The sequence below is a fragment of the Carassius carassius genome, chromosome 3 (genome assembly GCF_963082965.1).
Source record: "Carassius carassius chromosome 3, fCarCar2.1, whole genome shotgun sequence".
Lineage (NCBI taxonomy): Eukaryota > Metazoa > Chordata > Actinopteri > Cypriniformes > Cyprinidae > Carassius > Carassius carassius.
The window spans coordinates 8,266,048-8,290,886 of NC_081757.1; the positions used below are offsets into that span (position 1 = coordinate 8,266,048).

At 35.8% G+C, this 24,839-nt stretch overlaps 1 protein-coding gene across 3 annotated transcripts in view; it reads right to left on the reverse strand.

Annotated features, from left to right (window-relative positions):
- cemip (cell migration inducing hyaluronidase 1) overlaps positions 1-24,839 on the reverse strand; it is a 128,077-nt gene that overhangs the window by 15,876 nt on the left and 87,362 nt on the right. For all 3 annotated transcript variants that reach the window (XM_059527301.1, XM_059527311.1, XM_059527319.1), the window contains 10 exons: positions 18,056-18,225; positions 12,316-12,525; positions 9,294-9,499; positions 7,197-7,266; positions 6,810-6,938; positions 5,571-5,656; positions 5,059-5,190; positions 4,620-4,655; positions 4,180-4,335; positions 616-796 (listed from right to left, as the gene is read on the reverse strand). In XM_059527301.1, the coding sequence (XP_059383284.1) occupies positions 616-796; positions 4,180-4,335; positions 4,620-4,655; positions 5,059-5,190; positions 5,571-5,656; positions 6,810-6,938; positions 7,197-7,266; positions 9,294-9,499; positions 12,316-12,525; positions 18,056-18,225 (1,376 nt within the window). The remainder of the gene's footprint in view (positions 1-615; positions 797-4,179; positions 4,336-4,619; positions 4,656-5,058; positions 5,191-5,570; positions 5,657-6,809; positions 6,939-7,196; positions 7,267-9,293; positions 9,500-12,315; positions 12,526-18,055; positions 18,226-24,839) is intronic.

Here is a 24,839-nt window from a genome sequence, read left to right on the forward strand (position 1 = left end):
AAATCTGTAATTTTGACCCATACAATGTATTTTTGGCTATTGGTTCAATTCTATATATCTGTGGCAAGATGCAATGCTGCTCAGCAACCATAAACCAAATCTTTTACATTTATATTATTTATTTTATATCTTGACTTGTTTGGGATGCATGTATTCAATGTTTCTTTGTTTTTATTTTCATAAGGAAATATCATAAAGCAATGCTGTCTACTTATAGCAAGTATATAAACTTGAGCAATTTTATCATCAGAAACAATGCTCACAATATCTCTACTGTCTGTCGCACATTATATACTGCCACACAATCCTAATCAGATTTCTGCTCTAGACTTTGCAGCCAATGAAGCCTCATATCTGACAATTGGAAGTGACAGGAGGGTGGGAGAGAGATGATTATAACCAGAGGAAAGTCAGCGAGAAGGCACTCTAAAATGCTATAATCCTCTTTGACATCCTGCACAAAATCAATCAGAGCTCCTGGAATAGCTCAGAGACAGTGACCCCATCCACTGTTATTAAGCAGCACAAATAGCACTGACATACATTTTGTCACAGGGTCACAAGGAGCACAGAGGTCTGGATGATAGTGGAGATGGCTCGAGGGGCGGAGCTTACCGGCACGTCATCGAAAGTGATGTCAGTGACGTTGTTGTTCGGGCAGCTCTGCCACGAGTTGTTCAGGCGGAAACCAAAAGCACTGGTGTGTCGCCCCTGAAGAGCGATGAATTTGCGGAAAGTGCAGTTTTGGATGTTGATCGGCCCATCGTAGATTTGCATTCCACGAATGGGGAAGTCCCTGCAGGGCAGATGTCAATGACATCCATAAACTGGTTTACACTCATCAAATAATGACAAGACATTTGTTCCATGTAATGCAATGAACAGTAAAGAGTTTAAAATATGAACTGAAATTTTTTTTAACAAAAAAATAAATAACAGTGAATTGAATAACAAAAATATTGACTTAAAGCATTAATAAATTATAATTTTTTGCCTTGCTTTGAGAAAAAAAATCTTGTGATAACATGATTGATATAGCTTTATGTCGTTATTGTTATTATTATTCATACGTTTTTTTTATATTATCAGTTGTAATATATATATATATATATATATATATATATATATATATATATATATATATATATATATATATATATATATATATATATATATATATATATATAATTATTATTATTATTTTTTAGCTTTTGTCATTTTTATTCATTTTTTTATATTATTCTTTAGGTTACATTTATTTTCATTATGGTTTTAGTTAGTTAATATTTATTTCCAGTTAGTAATTTTAGTGATCCAGCTTAAACTTATTTCAATTCGCTAACAATGCAAACTTTATAATTTTTTAGTTTTTCATGTAATATTTATATTTCAGCTTTATTTCAATGAACAACATGTTTTTAATAGCTTTAGTTAATGACAATAACCTCAAATTAATAACAAAATAATGACTTAGGCATCTATACATTATTACTTTTTGCCTTGTCTTGCGAAGAAAACCCTGACATGATTAAGATAACTTTTAACTTTAAATATACTTATTATTATTATCATTATTTAAAAAAGACAGAAAAGATTCTGTGGGTTCGGGAATGAAGCGTACTGCTCTTCTCACTATTTTCTTCCTCATTTTGAACAGCTATAACTTTCTGTCCCAGTGGTGGAATCTCGCCAAACTTGGCATGCATGAAGGGTCTGGGGTTAATTGCATTTTCTTTCATTTTGGGATGGATGGGATGTATGGTTGCCTAGCAACTAGCAGTTACTTTTTCAGCATTTCAAACATCCGCTGCCCTGTTTGAGCTTAAAATTTCACAGTTCTTCTCATGAGTGATCCATTTTCCCAAAGGAACCCATAAGTTTTACCCTGTAAGTTGTTTTTTTTATCGTTTTTCTTCTCATCAACTGCTTATCAGACAGAGATTTTTTAAATGACATCTTTGGATAGCCAGTAAAAGTTTGCATAATTGGGATCTTTCTGAGTGTGGACATTACAGTGAAAAGATTGTCAATGCATCCGACAATAATGTTACATTTATAATTTGAATTTATAAATTACAACTAGCACAAATTAGTAATTTTGTTTGAATCAATTGTTTTTGCAATTCTGCCACTTCACCTTTAAAATGTGGCTTATTCTATCAAAAAAAAAGCTCTTTTAACAGAATAATTCAAATGACAGAGACAGCTGAATTGTCAACTTAAAGCTCTTTTCCACAATCTAAAAGAATAATGCCTGAAGTTTAAAGAAGGCACCTGACACTTTTAAGAGAAAAAAGGAGAGATCTTTTTCAGTTTGACTCTCATGGGTGCAATAAAGATGGTGGTAAAAATGTTTTATCATTCAATTTTTGTACACATCCATACAAAATCCAGCATTTTCTGTAGAAGCAGAAGACATAGAATATAAAGTGACAGGTGCTGAGCTACAATATTATAGATGAAAGCCAAGCACATGAAATTCTCAAGCCCTGTCAGGTATAAAGAAGTCTAAAGATAAATTGCTCGGAGACGTCAGAGAAAACAAAGTAATTTGATTGGATTGATTTCTTCCCAATTGTAAACACAAAACCCACTAAGCATGTTTCATCTTTACAGCAGTTTCCTCTACCGGCTGGATTCCTCTAATTGTGACTTGCACCTATATTTATTTTCGCTATTTAATTCTGCAGGTGTTACAGAAACTCTACACCTTCAGTCAACTTGAAGTCAAAATTGACTTTCTTAAAGGAATAGTTCGCCCAAAAATGAACATTTACTCACCCTCAGCCCATCCAGGATGTAGATATGTTTGTTTCTTTATCAGAACAGATTTGGAGAAATGTAGCATTACATCATTTGTACACCCATGGATGTTCTGCAGTGAATGGGTGCCGTCAGAATGAAAGTCCAAACAGCTGATAAAAACATCACAATAATCCACAAGCAATCCACACCACTCCAGTCCATCAGTTAATGTCTTGTGAAGTGAAAAACAATGTTTGTAAAAAATAAATCCACCATTAATGCATTTTAACTTCAAACCATTGGTTCCGCCTAAAATATAAGTCCATAATAATGCTTCCTCCTTCCTCCAAGCCCATCTCCTGTTGTCTTCTCACATCACAATCCAATGACATGTTTGTTAACGAACTGCTTCAGACTGTTTTTGCTCATAAACAGTGCTTGATCTGTGCATATTTCACTCCTGATTCAGATGAGATGAATTTTTCACTGGAAAGCAATATTATAGATACATTTTTTTTTTTTAATAAATATTTTTTTGTTTGTTTACAGACGCATAGCTTTTTGCTTCACGAGACATAAACTGATGGACTGGAGAGGTGTGGATTGCTTGTGGATTATTGTGATGTTTTTTATCAGCTGTTTGGACTCTCATTCTGACGGCACCCATTCACTGCAGAGCATCCACTCCTGAGCAAGTGTGTAAAAAAAATTTAAATGTAAAAAGATTTCTTCAAATCTGTTCTTGTGAATAAACAAACTCGTCTACATCTCGGATGGATTGACAGTGAAGAAACTTTCAGCATTCCATTTACATTTTTAGGTGAATTATTCCTTTAATAAATAATCATGGACTTATTTCAGAGAAAAACAATGCACATTACAATGTCTTCATCCAATCATTTCCTAATGGATAAAATCAAGCCCTACCAAACATTTGTAAACTTTGATTATCTTGTTGCATATAAATTCCACATATGCGCATATATTAACAGAAGTAAATTGGTTGCAAATGCAGATCCATACTGACAACCCACTTAAGCCTACAGGCAACAAGTAGCTTAAGGCTCTATAACTGTTTTGTCATTTGTAATGATTTCTTTCAGTGTTTTAAAAACTGTTCTTTCAGTTCACCAGCTCTAGGACAGCTGTGATATCTCAGGATGGCAAATTCAGTGATATCTGTCCGATAATGGGCATATTTTCTGAGTGCCATTCCACAAAAAATGGCTTACAGCACCTTTAAGAGGTTTCTGGGAAAAATGTGGGCATTAATAGGTCAAAGTCAAAACCAAGGTTGGAGTGATTTTTTTCTCTTTGCAAGGCTACAGAAACGAACAAATGTCTCCCTGGAAACCACACCATTCACAACACTTTCAATAGTGCTTTCAAGAGCAGAAACAAGATTAATGGTAAACTGATGCTCATGACACTCACACTCCTCTTGGCAGAGACCTGCCGAGATGATCAGGGCCACCCGGACCCCAGGATTGATCATTCAAGTCGGGCATCCCTCTGTTCCCGCTCTCTCCCACAAACAGAGAGTTCTTCACCTCCTGACGGGAGCCGTCGTCATCCGGGAAGGTTCCTCCACTATGCACAAACAAAGAAGCACAAAGTGAGAAAAACAGAATGCGAATCCACACCTTTTAAGAATATGCACCACATCTCTGCAGCGTTCTCACCAATAAATTACTTTCACATTCCCACAAAAGCCCTGACTCCTTCCCTGCATCTTAAGAAGCCGCCCATATAAGGCTTTTTCCAATTACAGGCTATAATGAATTCAGCAAATATGAACATTTAATTTTTGGACTGCTGAAATGTGTGCAAAGAAAAGAATAGAATAAAGGAAAAATGGTGATTAGCAGATTTACCTGGCGAGGGTCAGGCCGATTCCATTATCAGCGAACCTGCGTGCAATTGAGATGAAGGAACATGTCAATGCTGACCGCATGCCATGCACACCACAATAACACTCAACAGATTCTAGAGCGCAGACAATCACAACTGACTCGCATGCATGATTGAAGTCATAAATCTGTGCCAGAGACAGAATGAGAATTTATTTGCCAACTGTAGCTATTTCATTGAAGCTCCGTTAAAACCCCCACAAGGATATATCTTTTATTTTAAAAATGCAGTGTATTTAAAATCATCAATTTTAATGAAGCCATTCAGTGGAAATTTCATTTTGTAAATGATTTTAAACAAGATAGTAAACTTTTATCTGGATAAAAATAACATTTCATAAATGTCACACAATGACATAAAATGAAATTTTAATAAAATAAAATAAAATAAAATAAAGCTTACTGGCAATCGTCCAGCCAAACGTCTCCTCCTCTCAGCCATGCACCATGGTCCTGGTTCTTGTAGGCCACAAAATGGTGAACTAGAGCAGGAACTCGTGGTTTGAAGGGGTCTGCATCCTGGTGTGGGCCGTACCTGCCAAAGAAAGACACAGGATGAATGTGAACTGATTGGATAAATCGTGTAGTTTATTGTTGCTGCTGAAAAGACCAGGATGGTTCAGGCTGGTACAGAGGATCAGCACAGTGATGATATTAACTAAGTTGGTGTGCTGGTTAACTAGCAGCATGATCTTAGTAGTTGCCAAAGTTGTAGTAAATTGTCTTCAGAAGACTTATACGATTATAGTAGTCAACATTTGAAATGGAACGGGAATTGTTTTGGTTTTAGGACAACTTTGATGAAAGGTTTTGATCCACTTCAGATTTTGACTACTGTATATACAAGTCATATGCACTACATCTTTGAAATTTTGTGAGTTTTGTCATTTCAGAGCAGGAATTGCAAATGCTAACCTCGCTCCTACAAGGGAGAGATAGGGTCTCTTGTCCTTCGCATTAGCCTCGGTCGTCTTTACTCCATTATCGAGGATCATCCCCGCCTACCATAAAGCATAAACATCAAAAAATTCAAAACTAGACCTCATTCAACAGTGCTTTATTTCAACATAACAGGGCAGATGGCACGAGTGTCATGCTGAACCCCAAATAAACTACTAACATGTACAGCATTCTGCTTACTCTTCTATGAGTAGTATTTAGATTTTATAAGTTCATATTCATTTAAAGTATATATTAACAGAATAAATTAATTTATCACGCTGTAGAACCATTTAAAAGGAAAAGGAAAAATTGAAGAAATACAATCACAATTACTCAAATGTAGCTGTAGCTGTTTAAAAGTGACAGTAAAGATATTTATAATGTTGCACAAGATTAGGATACTTAAATTAAATGCTGCAGTTTTGAAGTTCCTGTTCATCAAATAACCCAGAAAAAAATCTATCACATTTTCCACAAAAATATTTAGCAGCCGAACTGCTTAATCAACATTGAAAATAAATATTTCTTGAGCAGCTAATCAGCATTTTAGTATGATTTCTTAAGGATCATGTGACACTAAAGATGCTGAAAATTCACCTTTGCATCTCACAAATAAATTACATTTTAAAATTGATTTAAATAGAAAACAGTGATTTTAAAAGGTAATATTATTTCAAAATTTTAGTGTATTTTTGATCAGCTTCGGAGACCAGGAAAGACTTATTCAAAAATATAAAAAAAGCAAAAAAAAAATTTTCTAGGAAAAAACTACTGAAAACACCAGCTTGCACGAAAAAAGCAATTCAGTTTTCCTCACTGTGAAAGCTTGATGTCATAAAGATAAGTTGCAATGTACTGTGGATGGTACTGTATTTCAGCACAAAGACACCAACCCCGGATTCCCCAGCTCTTAAATCATGTTTTATTAAAGGGCTAAGTAGCTAGCAGCTCAAAATGAGTTATATTTCAATTACGGTGGCCGCACTGAGAATGACGGCATAGATTACAGCAGGAGGGCGGGAGAAAACGTTCGCCCGCTTCCTCTTTTGGAACAACAAGCTCATCAATCTCAAGCATCGGCCTTTTAATGGTGTATACGAAGAGTGGCGCTAGCGGCACCTATATCTCAGGTGCTGTGGCCCACTTTCATTCATGACCACACACAGACACACACACACACACACACACACACACACACACACACACACTCACCCTGTAATTGGAATGAGCTCTGTTATTAATGAACAGCCCCATGGGTGTATGTTCAGACTTGCCGGGGGAGTACATGCCCTCTGATGGACCAGTGGGGACGTGGTGGAAAATGAACCAGAATCCTGTTTCCTGCAAGACCGACCACACACACACACACACACACACACACACACATACAGATATTACATGTGCACGGAGACGGTGCTAATGGGCATCCTAATGACACAAAATGCATTGAGAATGAGATCACAGCGGTATATAAAAAATATCCGCGGCTAAGCAACACACGGTGCTTTATGATCCATCACAAATAAACCTGGTAGGTGGAAAGGAGCCAGATACAGTGGCACCATTAATCAGAGGCATCGCTGTGGTAACGAGACTAACCTCGGATCCGGCCGCAGCACAGTTGATGAGATTGTTATTGGGGTTAGCCATCCAGAAGGTGGAGGTGGCGCTGAGGAAGAGAGAGAAGGACACTGATTAGATTGTTCTAACGCCACAAACATAAACAAACACGGCTGAAATTTAGCACATGTCCATTCTTAACCTCATCACAACCAGATTATTATGGGCTCTACTGTAACTACATGTGGAAAAAACACATCAGATTTGTCCTCTTCTGCTTGTGCCACTTTATTCTATCTATCTATCTATCTATCTATCTATCTATCTATCTATCTATCTATCTATCTATCTATCTATCTATCTATCTATCTATCTATCTATCTATCTATCTATCTATCTATCTATCTATCCATGTATGAATGATGTGATATGAAATGATATGCAAAATCTTTCTGTTGTACTTTAATGTGACTTTCTTGCATATGACTAAAGTGGTGATATTCCAGGATCTCTGGCAGTGTCTACCTCTATAATTTAAGAGCTGCTTAGCCTTATCTTCTCTATCGACTGAATTTCAATCTAAAAGGTGCGCCGTTCATGCAATATATATTAGAGCAATTTAATAATGCCCTAACAATTTAGAAGCCGGTTCATTCCACACATGCTACATGGAACCGGTCTAAACGCAAGGATGATGAGAATCATCCTTGTAGGAAAAAAAAGAGCACGTGTTGCCCGTTCACATGTTTGTGTCGCGCTGGTGCCATTCTCAAGATGTGTAACTAGACATCGTTAAAAATGAAGAATTCAATTCCATAAGTATTGACCTCATCCTAACGCTGCACAGATAACCACACTTCAAAGCAATTCCCAGCTCTCGGCAACTCTGTGGTACAAATGAAACACATTTACTGTCAACACCAAACCCCAGTTTTCCCAACCCAGACAGTTTTGCTGCCAGAGTTTAGCAGGGTTTCTTAATGTGGGGATGTTGTTATTTTAATTAGCGAAGATTATCTGAAGATATAAGAATGCGTTTGCATCTTAGGATAAAAATCATTACACAATAATGAGCTCGGGTGGAAACGATCATCAGTGCGACCGCATGTTGTGTTGTTGCTTTCTTAAGAGGGAGCCTTGATTAAAGAATAGCAGCAAGAGTGAGAAAACAACTAAAAAAGGCTTTGTTAGAGGCATGACTCAACAGAATGTAGATAGTATAATGAGAATGGCTATATGGCATCTCTTAAAGATACAAACCATTAGAGCTGCACGATTTGCTGCATGACAGCCATATTGCAATTACTTTTACAGATACTGGAAATGCAATTTGAACAGCAATATAATAATTAAAAATTTCATTGCTTCGATATAAAGGATAAAATAATAAAAAAAATAAAAAACCAGGGTTGGTTTATGTTGTTTGGCAAGTTATCCAACTACCCAAGAGCCATTTGGTTCCATGAGTTCAACTATAGTTTATTTTTATATTAGTATATATTTATGTATATGGGCATATACAAATATATACATAAATCAGTCGATAGCAGGGTTTCTTATTATTAACTAACACTAAAACTACCAAAACATTCTGTTAACTGAAATAAAATAAAATATATATTTTAGATGAAAAACTTTTATTAGAAATATAAAATTTGAATGTTTGAAGCTCTAAAATCACTAAAATGACTAGACTGAATAAATAACAACTAAACCCGAAAAGAAAAATCTAATAAAAATAAATCTAAATAGTTAAAAAGAACAAAAAAAACTAATAGTAAACTAATAAAAACTACTAAAAAACTAATAATAAACGTAAAAATCCTAAATAAATAAAAAATAATTAAATAAATAAATATATTACTTTTTTTTTTTTTTTTTACTTCATCTGAATGGTATGAAACTTGGTAAAGGTTTCGGCACTGAAAATAAAGGCTTTTTAAAATATAAGCTATTACTATATCTGGTCTATATTTCTGAAATTCTGATCTACAGTATATCTATTTTATATATCCATTTTTAGTTTTGATCTTAAAGTTGGCTAAATAGAATTTCTTAGTTCATTCTTTAAATTTTAGAATGACATATTCCTGGTTTCTTGAGGTACAATCATCTACACTATTTAGTGTGTTTTACCTGCAGTCCTGGCGCGGTTTGGCCACGTATCCGGGATAAGCTCCATTGGTTATATAACGGCACATCTTGCTGTCTCGGTCGGAGGGCAGCAGTGTGCTCGCCTTCACCAGCAGACCAAGACAATGGTCAAACGTATTCCTCTCCTCCGGTCCATCCTCAGTGAAGAAACAGTGTCCTAAAGCATTATAGCCGACAACGTCCTTCACCTACCGGGAATTAACAACATTAGAAGATCAGACGATGAGGTTTTTAGCAACTGTAATGAAGGCAAATAATGAAAACTTAACATAAAGAAAAGTGAAACCTAACTAAGAGAATACCCAATTACTCATCTTCTTTTGCATGTAACAGAAGAAATCAGAATCAAATATAGAAGTAGTGGGATTTTCGCCTTTGAATATTTTTTTTATGACAAATGGCTTTAAAGTTTTTTAAGGAGCATGGAGAGTCATATTGACAAATTTTAGGCTGTATTTTGAATTATCAAATTATATATAAAAAAGGGGTGCAGAGGGTCTTTATTTGTTCATATTTAAGTGAAAAACAGCTTTAGAAGACTTAACCCTCTGGTGCAGTTCAGTCATTTTTAACCGAAAAAGAATTGTTTTTTTATTTTCAGGTCTAAGCTTAAAAGGTGGTTAACAGTTCATAAATGGATCATAACTATTCAATAAATATAATTTAGTACTATAAAATACCCTAAAATGCAAAATATTAAATAACAACATTATCAAACTAAAATATAGTACATTAATTTCAGTGAAAAGAAAAAAAACTGCCACACGAGCAGCACCAGATGATGAAAATATAGCACACAAGTCATATCGACAACTTTTATTTCACTTTTATGAATCGTGTCAGTTTAAAACCCCATACGCAAAGTTTGGACACCTATCCAACCTGACTTTTTACATGCTGTGGAAGAAACACTATGAGTAAAGGTGAGTAAACCATGACAAAATCCTCCAAATTTCTATTCCTTTATGTACTGCTCATGGTAACCAACAACCCAACATAAAAACCTCTACAAGATGCTTCCATAAAAGATGTCAGCTATCTTCTATTTTCAAAAACCTGCTGTGAATACACATTTCAAAAAGCCTCAGGTGAAGCTAAAATGCTGCACCTTTTGCCATCAGAAACGATGCTGATAGAAACATCATCTGCTCAGTGAGCGCTGGCAAACAAACATGGTTTTTGGGACTGAAAGCAATTCCATTAATCCTTTCAAAGAAATAGGTGAATTGTAAACTACCTCAGTGTGTGATACAACTACTGCTGGGCAGAAGAACATTTAGCCTTGTTAAACGCATTAGAAGCAATCCTCGTCAAAGAGTTATTCGCATCAAAGCTCTGAGGTTGGTGCATCCCACCCGCTGGCTCCAAAATAAAATCGTAGCATGCTTTCACAAACGAATAAAGCGACCTCAGTGTGCTGTAACCTTTCACCTCGTCTCCTGTGAAGAAAATACAACAGCGTTCCAACATATTTGAGAAGTGTTTGAAAAGCAGCTCCACGCTTTAGAAAAACCAAGAACGGACTGCGACACAATAAATTACAGATTCACATTCCTGTTCTGTTGAGCATTGACAATCCATATTTCATTTAACCATATCGAGTCAAAAGAAGCCAAGTACTCTTTTCAGCTCTGCTATGATGTAAACAATACTAGATGGCATCACTATCTGCAAAACAGCTGGATATCATGCAAGTGTGAAACAGAAAGTCAATAACAAGGTTTTAACTACAAGATTTATTTTCATGACTTGCCTGTTTTCCATCCCTAAAGCTTGAATTTAAGTCTTGCAAAGAGTGAAGGGGTGTGGCCTGTCAATCAAAATCAGACAGATGATTGACAGCTAGAGGTCACTAAGAATGGAGGAGCAGCTACTGCAAGAAGGCATTCAGCCATACGGAGGTTTTATAGACTTCATCTTTTCAGGCTTTCTGCTTTTAACCTGTCTTAAACTACCAGTCTTGGATACGCAAAAGGGTAACAAAAAGCTTAATTCAAAATCTATTCTCTAAAAACGTTTTTTCTTCTCAAGAAAATGTATTGTGTATTGTAATGATAAAAACCTTCGTATTCATCCGGAAGAAGGAGGCGGGAACCGGCGGACAATCAAACAACATTTTAATAATACAAAATAAACACAAAACAGCGCACCAGCCCCTCATGGACGACTGATGCACACAAAATAAAAATCAACACACAACTAAAAGCCCAGGCCTGGTCCTCTCTCGTCCTTCACTGTCGTCGCTCCAGTTTTATATCCTTCCATCTCCTCTGTGGGACTCAAGACCGGTGGTGGGTCGCAGGTGTAGCGGATTTCCCAATCACTCCACCGGCCTTGCTCGTGTTCCCACATCCCTCGGCCCTGCCCCACTCGTCACATGTATTTTTAGCATTTATACAGATAAAAATGTATCTCAAGTAAATTGATTTTGTTTTAAGAATTTTTAGATACTGATACAAAATCAAAAAATTAAATGAGCTTCTCGAGTAAATTTATCTTGACTTGGATTTTTAGATATTTAAAGAAATAAATAAAAAATCTTCAAGTACATTTATCTTGTTTCAAGCATTTTAAGATATTCATACAAAATAAAAATGTTTAATGTTCCATTTCATGAAAATTTATCTTGTTTTAAAGATGTTTAGATATTTATACTACTCCATCTTGTTCATTTTCTTAACTTGTCTTAAACTACTTTTTCATGGAGTGCACCATTAATGTGATTTAATTTTCACACTTCATTGGCAAATTGTTTGCCAACTCACTAGATTAGTTTATACTTAAAAGTAAAAGGAAGAACAATTTGACACTGGGTTGAGTAAACATTGTTTTTACTGTTTCAGTGAATTTGGAGTAAATATTGTGTCCTGGTAGTCTCACTGTGCTGTGTGAAGACTGAGGGAATAATAAACAAAATAAAGCACTAAAGATTCCATTCTGTTAATGTTGCAGCAGAGATGCAATTAGTCTTCATGCACACATAACCTCTGCGTCTGAAACTCACCAGCAGCCCGTTGGTGCCGTGGACGGTGACGCATCGGGAGAAGGTGTGATGAATGGACAGGTCTTTCACATAAGTTGGCGGGTCGTAGCCTCCCTTCTCATCCACATCCCCGTTCATATGGAAGTGGACAGGATAGTGACCCAAAGACTGCTGCCCCATGTGATTAAACTCCACCCCTTCCACATGCACCGAGCGGAAGTTTCGCTCTGTCTGAAGAATAAAACATAAGAGACAGGAAATATCATTCTTTTGAGCTATTTTTGACTTTAATGGTGCTATTTATGTCTTTTAGTGATATTCATCTGTCTTGGGTGCTAAAAAATATGTACTTGTTTACCTATATGTCAAGTTTGAATGGAAGCTAATTGCAACTTTTATCTCATAATTTGGACTTTTTTATTGCAATTCTGAGTTCATATCTGAGGGAAAAAAGTCAGAATTGCCAGAATTGCACGAATGGAGAATTGGCAGAACAGTGAAATCTGAATTTTGAGTTGAAAAGTTTTTATTGTTATTCTGTGGTGAAAACATGCTTCCATACAGTATATGCGATGATTAACTGACCTGTTGTTGTTGTTGAATTATTTAAAATCATAAAAAAGTACTTTTTACGTAAATTATTTTTCTAAGTTGTAAATTAAATAAAAATCACTGGAGTAAGTCTTACAAGAAAACTATTTCAGTCTTTCTACTTAAAAATGTTCATGTTTAATTCAGTGTCTTACTTGGCATTTCTTTGTATTAAATTTTCTGGAAATTTCTGAGTGAAAATTGTTCATACGCCAACTTTTTTCAGAGTTTCAAATAAATATTTTAAGTCAAAGGGGTTCGGCTGACAAAAATAAATAAATAAAATTGGAATCCCTGAAACACAGAACAAAAGACTCAATTCTATTAATTAATATCCTAGTTGAGTGATCCAATCACAAGTTGTCACATGGTCTATGCAAGTTGTGCTCCTTAATATGGAAATTTGAAATCTGAAACTCGAGAATCTAGATGAAAGAACATCAAAAGTGAGGAATGTAAATATCATCACCCTTTCAGAATATGATTTGAGACATGCACGCCGTCTATGTGTGAACATATTCTGGGGCGGGAAGTAAAGTTGTCAAATAGATTCATTTCCTCTCTTCTCTCGTTCTCACAAGTCTGGCAGAATGTTCACTTTTGGACTTCACAGCTGCCTTTTTTGTGACCTACATCAGATCGTTTCAAGTCAAAGGACGTGAAATATGCTGCACGTCATATCTGCATGATGCAGAACAATGTGAGTGAAAGTAAGATGATTTGATCTTTCCCAGGAGAAGGTGGCACACTTTGGCTCCAATTAATGTCTTTCATCTTTTTGGACGGCCAAATGTACGGTTTCAGCCGGCCTGACATTTCTCTAAATGTTTCATAAATTAGATTAGCTGCCTGGCAAATATCATAAGAATGTGACAGTACAGTCTCGGAAGGCGGTTTTTATGACCTCCCTTGTGGTTGAAAACCATTAACACAAGCCCAAATCGTCCGGGTGTTAAGTGTGTCAGTGGGTTCATTGGTCTAAACAAGCAGCACATTTGTTTTCAAATGGATGTGTAAGTGAAAAGCATTTTTGACATGACATGATGACCCAAACACGGATACAGCTCTCATTAAATTACTATACTCATTCCAACCAAATAATTAAACCATTTATGAGCCCATCACCAATATTTTTGTTGTCAAACAGTCGTTTGATCCCATATAACCTAATGTAAGGGCCTACAATAATGTGGTTTGACCAGTGTGGCGCAGTAGAGCAAGACTGTGATTCAGCTTTTCCATATGCAATCCAATTAAGAAGACACAGGGCTATGTCATAGTACAAACGAAGCCAAACCAGTAGAGTTTGGGAAAGGTTCCATGTAGGGATGGGAAGAAATTAGACTGTGGATCTTTCAGCAAAAGGAATAAGAAAACATTAAATAGTTGATATACAAGTACCATTAAGTTAAGCAGAGAATAAAACTATTATAAATGATCATACACACAAAATATGGTAGGAATACTGGGACATAGACGGCACAGGACGGCATCTATACAGTATACAAAAACATGTAGGCATGAGTATGAGGCAGGACAGGAACCCAAAGGAGGAGATGATAATTAAATATCTTAGAAAAAGTCATGCTGTATTAAATCTAACATTACACAGAATAGGAAACCTGGACTTCACACCTGCTGCAATGCACAAGAAATATTAAAATGTTACCGTAGAATAAAGTTAGAGATGCAAATTGGAAAACAAAACATTTGTGACACTACAGAATTTGCTTGGGAAAACATCTAAGAAAGTTTTTAGCTCCTAATTAAAGGAATTTTGAGAACTTGAGCTTTTTTCCCCTGTCAAGCTTCTGTCCACTCTCCAGTCCAGCAGGTGGCGGTAATGCTCCTTTAAGTTGGTTTGCCAGACATCATTAAAACCAAAAGAAAAGAAGAAAAGTTTGGGAAAGTTTTCTAAAACTACAAACAGAAAATGCTGTCATGTGAAGGCCCCAAAACACTCATGGAGAATTACTTTTTAGTTCCAACCCTGCTAAGAGCGGCATTTAGATGGCTGTGTGCTTTTCTCTCAATAGCAAAATAAATACATAAATATGAGAGCAGTGAGAAAACAGCAGTTAAGAAAGCATCTGATCATAGCCATGTTGCATTGCAATCAGCAATCCAGTAAATTCACGTAGCATCTATTAATATGCCACTTTATACAATAGACTACTTTAAAGCACGTAATTTTAATTTATTAAACATGAAAAACAGTTTTAGTGTCATTTCATTTTAAATTAACAATTTGATTTTATGCTTCAAATTATAAATATAACTAATAAAACTTTATTTTTATGAATCACAACAGCTGAATAAATCAATCAATGCCTACTGATTCTAATAATCTTTTGATGAATCGATTATCAGAATATTCATCTGTTGCAGACCTAGTTGTTTTGAGTGGTTGCTAAGGAGGTTCTAGAATGTTCTATCTGGTTTCTAGGGTGTTGTTATACTCAGTGTTGGGGAGTAACTAGTTACATGTAACGGCGTTACGTAATTTAATTACAAAATTATTGTAACTGTAATTAGTTACAGTTACTAAGAAAAAATGAGTAATTAAATTACAGTTACTTATGAAATTTTTTACGATTACAAAGTGGATTACATTTGTATATTTACACACATCCACATACAGATTTAACTGATTTCTTTCCCAAATTGCACTGACAATTCTGAGACATACCGCCCTAATAATTTCCGGGATGCGGAAATACAGTCTTCTTCGTAGAATCCAGTCATAAAAATGGAATGCCTAACGCGGACGGAATATGCCACATTTTGGATGACTAAATCAAAAGTAGGTCAGTACACTTGAATCAAAACATGACATGGACTAGTGTCTGTGAATATTAAGCCCCAAAAATGCAATATATGACTTGTACATTCTGTGTGTCTGTGGAAATCAGGCGCGGACTGGACACCGGGAGAACCGGGACAATTCCCGGTGGCCTGGCAGCCGATTTTGCCCCACTATTTAATATCATTATTGTATAATTGCCTGCCGAATGTACTAAAGCGATCATTTGCGAATCCGCCATTTGATAATTAAATCTCTAATAAATCATGAATTGTTAGTCATGACTTGCGCGCTCTCCGCGCCTCCGCCAAACGGTTTGGATCAGACTCAGAGTAATCAATGCGAGAGAGAGAGAGAGAGAGAGAGAGAGAGAGAGAGAGAGAGAGAGAGTATAGAGTGGACTGATGGAGCAGAGAAGCAGAACTCCTGTTCAGGGTTTCAGGTCAATTTCATCTGTAAAGATGCTTTTTTGTCTTTGTTTTTTTATTTATTTAATCAAGCAGCAGCACGTTGCTCATCAGTCATCACTCAAAATACTATATAAAGGACATCATTATTATCTGTTGTAATGTTACAGTAGTAATTTAGCTGGAAAAAAAATATCCGATTTTTTTAATAGGTTTAGGGGGAGCTACGACAGACAACAACACAACCCTTACGAAAATTAACATTTTAATATTTAACTATAAATCCAGAGAAAATGGTTACTATTGTTTAACTGTGATAACCAAAAATGTAAAATTATTTTACAAATGTATTTATTTAAAAATAAATACAAATCCATTTGCAAAAAAACAAAAAAACATTTATATATGTATATATATACACTTTATATAGGCTAATAAAAGCATGGTAATTTTTTGTAAGGATTTTTCTACAAAGATATTGTAGTATTGTAGAGTATTGTATTGTAAAGTATAGTTTTGTTCAATCTTGAGTATTAAAGTCATGAGAGAGATAGATAACAGGGCAAAATAAAGAGACTGAAGAGAAAAATGGAAGTGAAGGTGCAGTTCAGGAGAGAACTATTAATTTTTTTGCATGTCCCCAAATTAAAGATTTAAACCTTTTTTATGTCAGGTCCATACAAAAAATAGTTTTGTCCATGAATTTGTTTGTATGAGTTTGAATTTTCCAGTCTGAATTTTTTTCCCAGTCCGCCCCTCCTGTAAATTAATGGCAAAGACATGGTTTCATTTACTACACATAGGCCTACTGAAGCTCGCAGTGTTTTCAACCTCTGCTGCCTCAATATAGGAGTACACGAGCACATAAACATAATTTCTAGAACTGCTCTGTGTCACTTCATGTGCATTTTACTTATTTTGAGAAAACTATCATCATATACAAAGAGAAAGCTGTTTAAAAAAACACCAATGTTTCAGGAGTTTATTACACAGAATATGTCACATGCTTATTAGATAACTGTATTTAAGTTGATGTATATGCTTTTATTCATTATTCTTTGATTTTCACAAATTTAGAAAAGTAATCAAAAAGTACTCAAAAGTAATTAGTTACATTACTTTAATAAAGTAATTGAAAAAGTTACACTACTATTACATTTTAAACAGGGTAACTTGTAATCTGTAACCTATTACATTTCCAAAGTAACCTTCCCAACACTGGTTATACTGTTGCTTCTAGGTGGAGACTAAAAACAACTAAAAACAAACAATAAACGAACAAAAACACAATGCCTCGAAGACTTCAAAATAGTCTGTGAAATGAAATATACTAGCAGTAATTATCTAAGTAATAAATGCAAATACAGGTACACTGTTGAGAGCCATTTAGATTTGGAAGGATGTGAGGTTTAGTAAACGATGACATAATTTATACAGTTTTGAGCTACTTTATTATCAAGAATTACATCAATTTACTTATTTTAACATTTATCAGTTGTAAAATCATTACTGTGAGGCAGGATTTGTCAAAAGCATTTTCCTCACAAGACAGGATGGCCTAGTTGTTGCACATCCAAATTTCTTCTTGAGGGAAACAGGCCAACCTTCTGCATGACAGCGAAGGTGATGAGGGGAAAAGGAACAGTCAGATCTGGGCCAATTACTAGAGAGGTCAGACTTTTGAGTCGCCCCATCACGTACACACACACACACACACACACACACACACACGCACACTGACAGGCCCTTCGCAGGAGACATAAAAAAAAAGAAGTCTGTTCTGCTTGTTTGACAGAGTGTTAATGTCTAGCTAGGGGTACCATCGCTGTAACAACTCATTCAGGGGGTTTGAACATCTATGTTCAGATGAGCTAGTGGACAGATAAAGGAATTACAAGACAACAGTAGATAGTACTTAACAGAGAAATCTGCGTTTGAAGAGACAGGAGGGTCGAGTTACCTTAAGATGACCACCAAACGTGTCGAAGGAGAAGAACTTGCAGGCTTCATTGCCGTAACAGGTCGGCTCCATCTCCCCTCTGATCAAAATGTTGCGAGTCAGTAGTCCGACCTCTGCCCGCATGTCCACACCGTCCACCTCCTCTCCGATGTGCAGGTATGCAGGTTTACCTGGAGGACGGGCACACACACATCTCCATCACACCACAGTTATGTAATCTTTCATAACAGATGCGTCCCAATTTACATATTGATGCACTATTCAGTGCTGTTTTGTAGTATAAATAGTGCTAGTAGTGCATTTACACTGAAAATTATTAATAATCAAAAAACAACAACAAAGTAGTGAATGTTGAACACTTCTTGTTCTAAACTGTTGCAGCTTTAATTATGTAAAGGTAGACAGACAGACAGACAGACAGACAGACAGACAGACAGACAGACAGACAGATAGATAGATAGATAGATAGATAGATAGATAGATAGATAGATAGATAGATAGATAGATAGATAGATAGATAGATAGATAGATAGATAGATAGATAGATAGATAGATAGATAGATAGAACAAACAACAGACAGACAGACAGACAGACAGACAGATAGATAGATAGATAGATAGATAGATAGATAGATAGATAGAACAAACAACAGACAGACAGACAGACAGACAGACAGACAGACAGATAGATAGATAGATAGATAGATAGATAGATAGATAGATAGATAGATAGATAGATAGATAGATAAAATGATAAATGATGAACAAATAAACAAACCACAGACAGACAGATAGAACAAATGACAAACGAATGAACAAACGACAGACAGACAAACAGAAAGATAGATAGAACAAATGATGAACAACTGAACAGACAGACAGACAGACAGACAGACAGACAGACAGACAGACAGACAGATAGATAGATAGATAGATAGATAGATAGATAGATAGATAGATAGATAGATAGATAGATAGATAGATAGATAGATAGATAGAACAAATGAACAAATGAAAGACAGACAGACAGACATAAATTATCCCAGCCTCAGATATATCTCTCAATCAATCATTTTCTGGTCTGTTTGTCTTCCTCCTTCAGAAAAAGTCAGTCTCACACATAATATATAAAGTTCCCAGAATTTCTGGACACCAGAAGTTCTGCAGCAGGACTGAGATCCGGCAGCAGGCATACAGAGAAAAAGAGATTACGAGAGAAACAATACATGCAGAAATATATGAGAGAAACAGAGAGAGAGAATTAGGCCAAATGAGGGAGAGCAAGCGAGACAATTCTTGAGTTATCATATATTTTTGTGGGAATTTCATGGCTTAAATTGGAGAAGGCGTAGAGGGACAGAGAGAAAGAGAGAGATGTCATTCCACCCTTAGACATTCTTCCTGCCTGACCCAGATACTGGGCTGAAGAGGCTCCAGGACTCAGAGCTCATCTGATAATCACAAACAGGGATGCTCAGCTCTCTCCTTTCCCACATTGTCTTCCTCCGACGAGTCCCGAGAGACTGGGTCATGTTGACAAATTGCTCCTCCTAATGGATGAGATCCTCTCAATGCTCGTTTATTCATTTTTAAAATGACTACAGTCACTATACGGCTGGACCTTGAGTCTAACAGAATCAAGGGACACTTACAGATGTGTCTGGCATAGGAGCAGGACACAGAGAACGAGACCCAGAGGAAAGAGAAATCACAAACCAGATCTCTTTCAATTCTCAAATGCTTCTCCTTGGCACATGGAGATCTTTAACAAAGTCTCCTGCTTCTCAGATTTTCCTCTGTAAAGGACATTAATAATTTCATACATTCCAGAAGAGAACTCAAAAACTAAGTCTCCAACCACTTTTGTGCGATTAAGTAATAGACAAAATGAAAATGCATAAAAAACAATGATATTTGCCTGTTACCGAAGCCTTTTACACACAGACTTTTGTGAATAGTGCAAACTATATTGTATCTTTCACATCCCAAATCTTTGTAAAATAGTAGATTATTTAAATTAAGATATCAAAAGTTGACAGCAAAGTGGAGCAGCTTTTTGTGTTGTCCTGCATGAAAAATTGAAGGGTCCATTTAAAAAAAAAATCTATTAATTAAGCAAAATTATTATATAATATAATAAAAAATGGTTAATTATAATAAATATTGTTATTATATAATTAATAATTTTGAGGGTCCATAAATAGTTCAATTACAAACACAATTTAATAATAATAGAACAGAGTTAACACTCCTTTAAAAATGACAGAGAAACAGCGCTTTAACAGGAGCAACATTATGAACATGGGTGCTGATTGAAGCATTAATTCTGTCACGTGACACAATTAACAATTAATTTGAGTTCTCATCAAAAAGTGTTTTTGCAATATTTGAAGCATCAACATATAATTGATGTGCATTTTGATGTAAACCTTCTTTCGCAAATTAAATAAATACAAAATAATAATTAAATAACAATAATAATAAAAATAATAAATCGGATGAAAGCAAGTCAGGTGTAGTCAAATACCAGAAGTCTGCAATCCATTTCATTATGAGCGCTAAAATTTCTAATTCAAATACTCCCTATTCACTAACTTGAGTTTCCTGAGCTTCGAAGGAAACTCTTTCAGGTTTCTAAAATGAAGACAGATTTCACATCCCTGACTGTTTTCATTTAAAAACAAACAGCAGTCTGCAGCTGCCTAATTGTTGCGTGCCATTTTATTGGCTGCATGCTGATAAGATGAATGCCGGTCTATTTCAATCACACACCTCAAAGTATCCGCATGCTTAGACTCACCATCAAATGAGCTGACAGCCAGCTGGCACCAAAGACACAGATGAGGAGCAGGTCAAAGTTCAGAACAAACATGGGTCAAACAGATTGAAACTGCTTCCTGGCCAGCACTGGGGCAAATCCAACAGATGGGTCTCTTTCCATCACCACACACACAGAGGAACCTGCAATGCCCACTTTTGAGTCAAAATTGACATCTATGCAAGTCCGAACCATCGCCTAGCTTTGGTGCTCATGCAGGAAATAGGAGTTTGAATCTGGCTCACTTTACTAGACTTTTTTTTTTACTAAAAAGGAAAGAAGTGTACAAACACAGGACCTCACACACACACACACACACACACACACACACACACACACACGCACACACTCGTCCTGTGACTCCACATCCACACCCACACAACCAAAACACTTACACACTCCACCAAAAACATCAACACCACATTCACAGCCAAGTAAAAATACTCACCGCCCATCAACACCCAGCTAAACGACACATGCACACAGAACGATGCTGCATCAACACATGATTGCCTTCACTTATAAACAAATAGAATGATCCAATCAGGGTGGGATGATGGGCGGGTTTGGGCGAGTCTGACCCTCCTAATTAAAAGAATATTGGTTAAGTTTAGCTCTATCACCAGCATCTGTGATATTTGTAAAAGCTATTTGAGATGAAAAGTTGTTTGTGAGACTACTTTTGAGAAGTAAACTTGAGTTAGTTAAGCTTTATAAGTACTATGGGTAGAGTTTTGCTCCATATAAACAATATATATATATATAAAAGCATTACATAATATAATAATAAAACAAAAATAAAATTATATATAAAAAAAAAAATTACAAAATAGAAACTACAACTAAAAAATGTAATATAATATGAAACCTTTAGAACTCCCGAGTTGCTACAAACATTGTGAATACACAATGGTGCCCAGTTCTACAGGAGTTTTACAATTTGTTTTTAATCAAAAAAAAAAAATGAAAAAAAAAAAAAACATATATATATATATATTTTTTTTTTATATTATATATTATATATAAATAATAATTCATCTAAAATAAAAAAACAATAAATATAAAAAATAATAATATAAAATAAAACAGCAACTAAAATAAATAAAATCATATTTTATAATGTAATAAAATATGAGACCTTTAGAACTTGTTCCAAAATTAATAATACACAGTGGTGTTCAGCTTGACGTTAAAATCCTGCCAAGCCAACAATAAACTATTTATAAAAATGCAAAAGCTATATCTTGTATATATCAACACTATGTGTGTAATCAACATTTCTCTTGTTCTGTCCGCCTTCTTTTTTCCACTGAACATATTGCAATGCATTCAGGGATTGCTTTCTACAAATTTGGTCTATAGAATGCATTTCAGAAGACACAACAATCACGCTGCCTACCTTTCTGAACAGCCTTTTGTGTTGTAAGTTCATCTACAACGCCTTAAAATGCTTCCACTATGTGATTCGCACACTTGATACAATCGAGCTCATTTCTAACGCCGAGCTATACGCGTTCAGACAAACAAACACGTGCATTCGCTCAGCGTGAGTCAGGCATCTCCATAGACAACTGAAGAGGATTAAATGAGTTTCCTCAGGGCTGGAAAACTGTCTAATGGCTTTCATAGAAGTCTTGAAGTGAGAGAGCGTCCTACACTTCCGCATCAGAGACAGAAACACGGAGAGACAAGCGCTCGCCATCAATCTCCTGTGAGAGCATCATTAGAGCCGTATCAGCAACATGCATCTTTGAATTCGTCGTGATGAATACACCAGGCGCTTTGTTTTTTTGACAACTTTCCTTGTTTGCCATCACCCACGTGCGATGCAAACCTGCTCTAAAAGCGCAGACAGTCGAGACAAATTACGACCCTGGCAGATAATGAATGCACAACCTCTGCTCCGCCAGAGGTCTCGGTACGCAAACACGTGCGCATGCACACATTCAGGCCCTGAGTCTCAAGCAGACATGCATTCGGTGCCATTAAGGTCTTAATTGCAGGCTCTATTGAGAAATTACCCAGTAAACACACACATTCACTGTCACACACACACTGAACAACCAGGGGTTGCTGACAGAAGGACCTACGTGAGCAGAATTTCAATGTGGTTCCAGTTTTGTCCATCTTTAATTAGTGTGTGTGTGTATGTGTGTGAGAGAGAGAGAGAGAGAGAGAGAGAGAGTAGCAGTGATGTGCAGACTAGCTGAGCAGACCTTGACCTGTACTGTCAGTAACATATATATATATATATATATATATATATATAATAAGATCTCATTATCTTTAATTCAGTTATGGAACAAACTGTATCCGAGGTGAGATGTTAATTCCCATTCAACAGACACTGCTTGCACACACACACACACACACACACACACGCGCACAGTTATTAGAAAACACGTCTGCATTATACACACTGCTATTGCTCATGCTTACGATTAGTGAATCTGAACAAATCACTAACAGACTCATTAACTTTGGTGTGAAACTTGTTCTGTGCAGGTTGGGATACTTCAATGAAGAGGTACTTTTCTAAGCAATTAGACTTGATATTCGATTGTCGGATGATAAAATACACCCCCCCCCCACTGAAGAGGGAAGCTGAACCATACAATCCAAACTATTAATCTTTGCTCAAATTGCACAGAAATTTTTCAAATCAGCATTGATAATAAGAAGAAATCTTATTTGTAAAATAGCAATCAAGAATTTTAGAATGCAAATCAGCATATTAGAATATTGGAATGATTTCTGAAGGAGCATGTGTATGTGTTTGTGTTGGTGTGTATGTGCATGTATCTATACAGAAAGCATCAACAATAACAACATATATATGTATATAAAATTAAATTGCGTGTGTGTAATGTGTATACAGTATATATATATATATATATATATATATACACAAAATATAATTTTATATACAAAATAAAAATATTAAAATGGAGATCTGTTATAGCTATAATTAATAAATGGGCTTATATAAAATATATAATATATTATTATAGCAGCAAATCAGCATATTATAATGATTTCTGACGGATCTTGTGACACTGAAGACTGGAGTAATGATGCTGGAAATTCAGCTTTGTATCACAGGAATAAATTATATGTATGTTTATATATACACATACATATTAGGCATTAAAGCAACAGCATAATATCGCATGGTATAAATGGCGAGCATCAATCCTTTTTCATTCACTCACTTTTCTTTTATTGTTGATGGCTTTTCTATATAGATACATGCATGCATTTATTCCAGTAGATCAAATGGCACTAGACATGTCAAAGTAAGCATGTACTGATAAAATGCACAGCTTGAACGCACTATCTCTTAAGTCACTTTAGATAAAAGCATCAGCCAAATGCATTCATACTATATGTATACATCCATTCAATGTGTGCGTTTTCATCTGACAGATGTTTACTCAAAATATGACAATTAAAATAGAAGATGCTTTCCAGATGATGCAAGTCTCTATGTATTATAGACAACTATGCATGACGCAGATGAAAACCTTACTGACATAAATATATTCCCATTACACAGTTATGCATGTCGCATTATGACTTGGCAATGAAACAACAAATGTCAGCATTTCCAAAAGGCAATGCACTCAGCTAACTGTCATAGTTTAGACAATGTGATATACAATCTTCCAAGTGAATCATTGGGCGTATACCTGCACAGAACCCCAGAGCAGCTTCTGCAATGACAGGAATAGACATTATTGGGGTTTAATAAACCAGTAACTAGTGGCATGAGTCACTCTGCTGAAGGAGCGAATAACTGACTTAAAATAGATCCATCCTGTCTGCTGAACGGAGAGCTGTCACCAATAATTTTGAGGACGCTTGAGATGAGGAATCAACAATTGAACAGATGGAAATGCTTTTAATGATGTTGAAACAGTTGTTTTGGAGAAAGAGAGAAAGCGAGAGATGAAAAGACAGATGAGA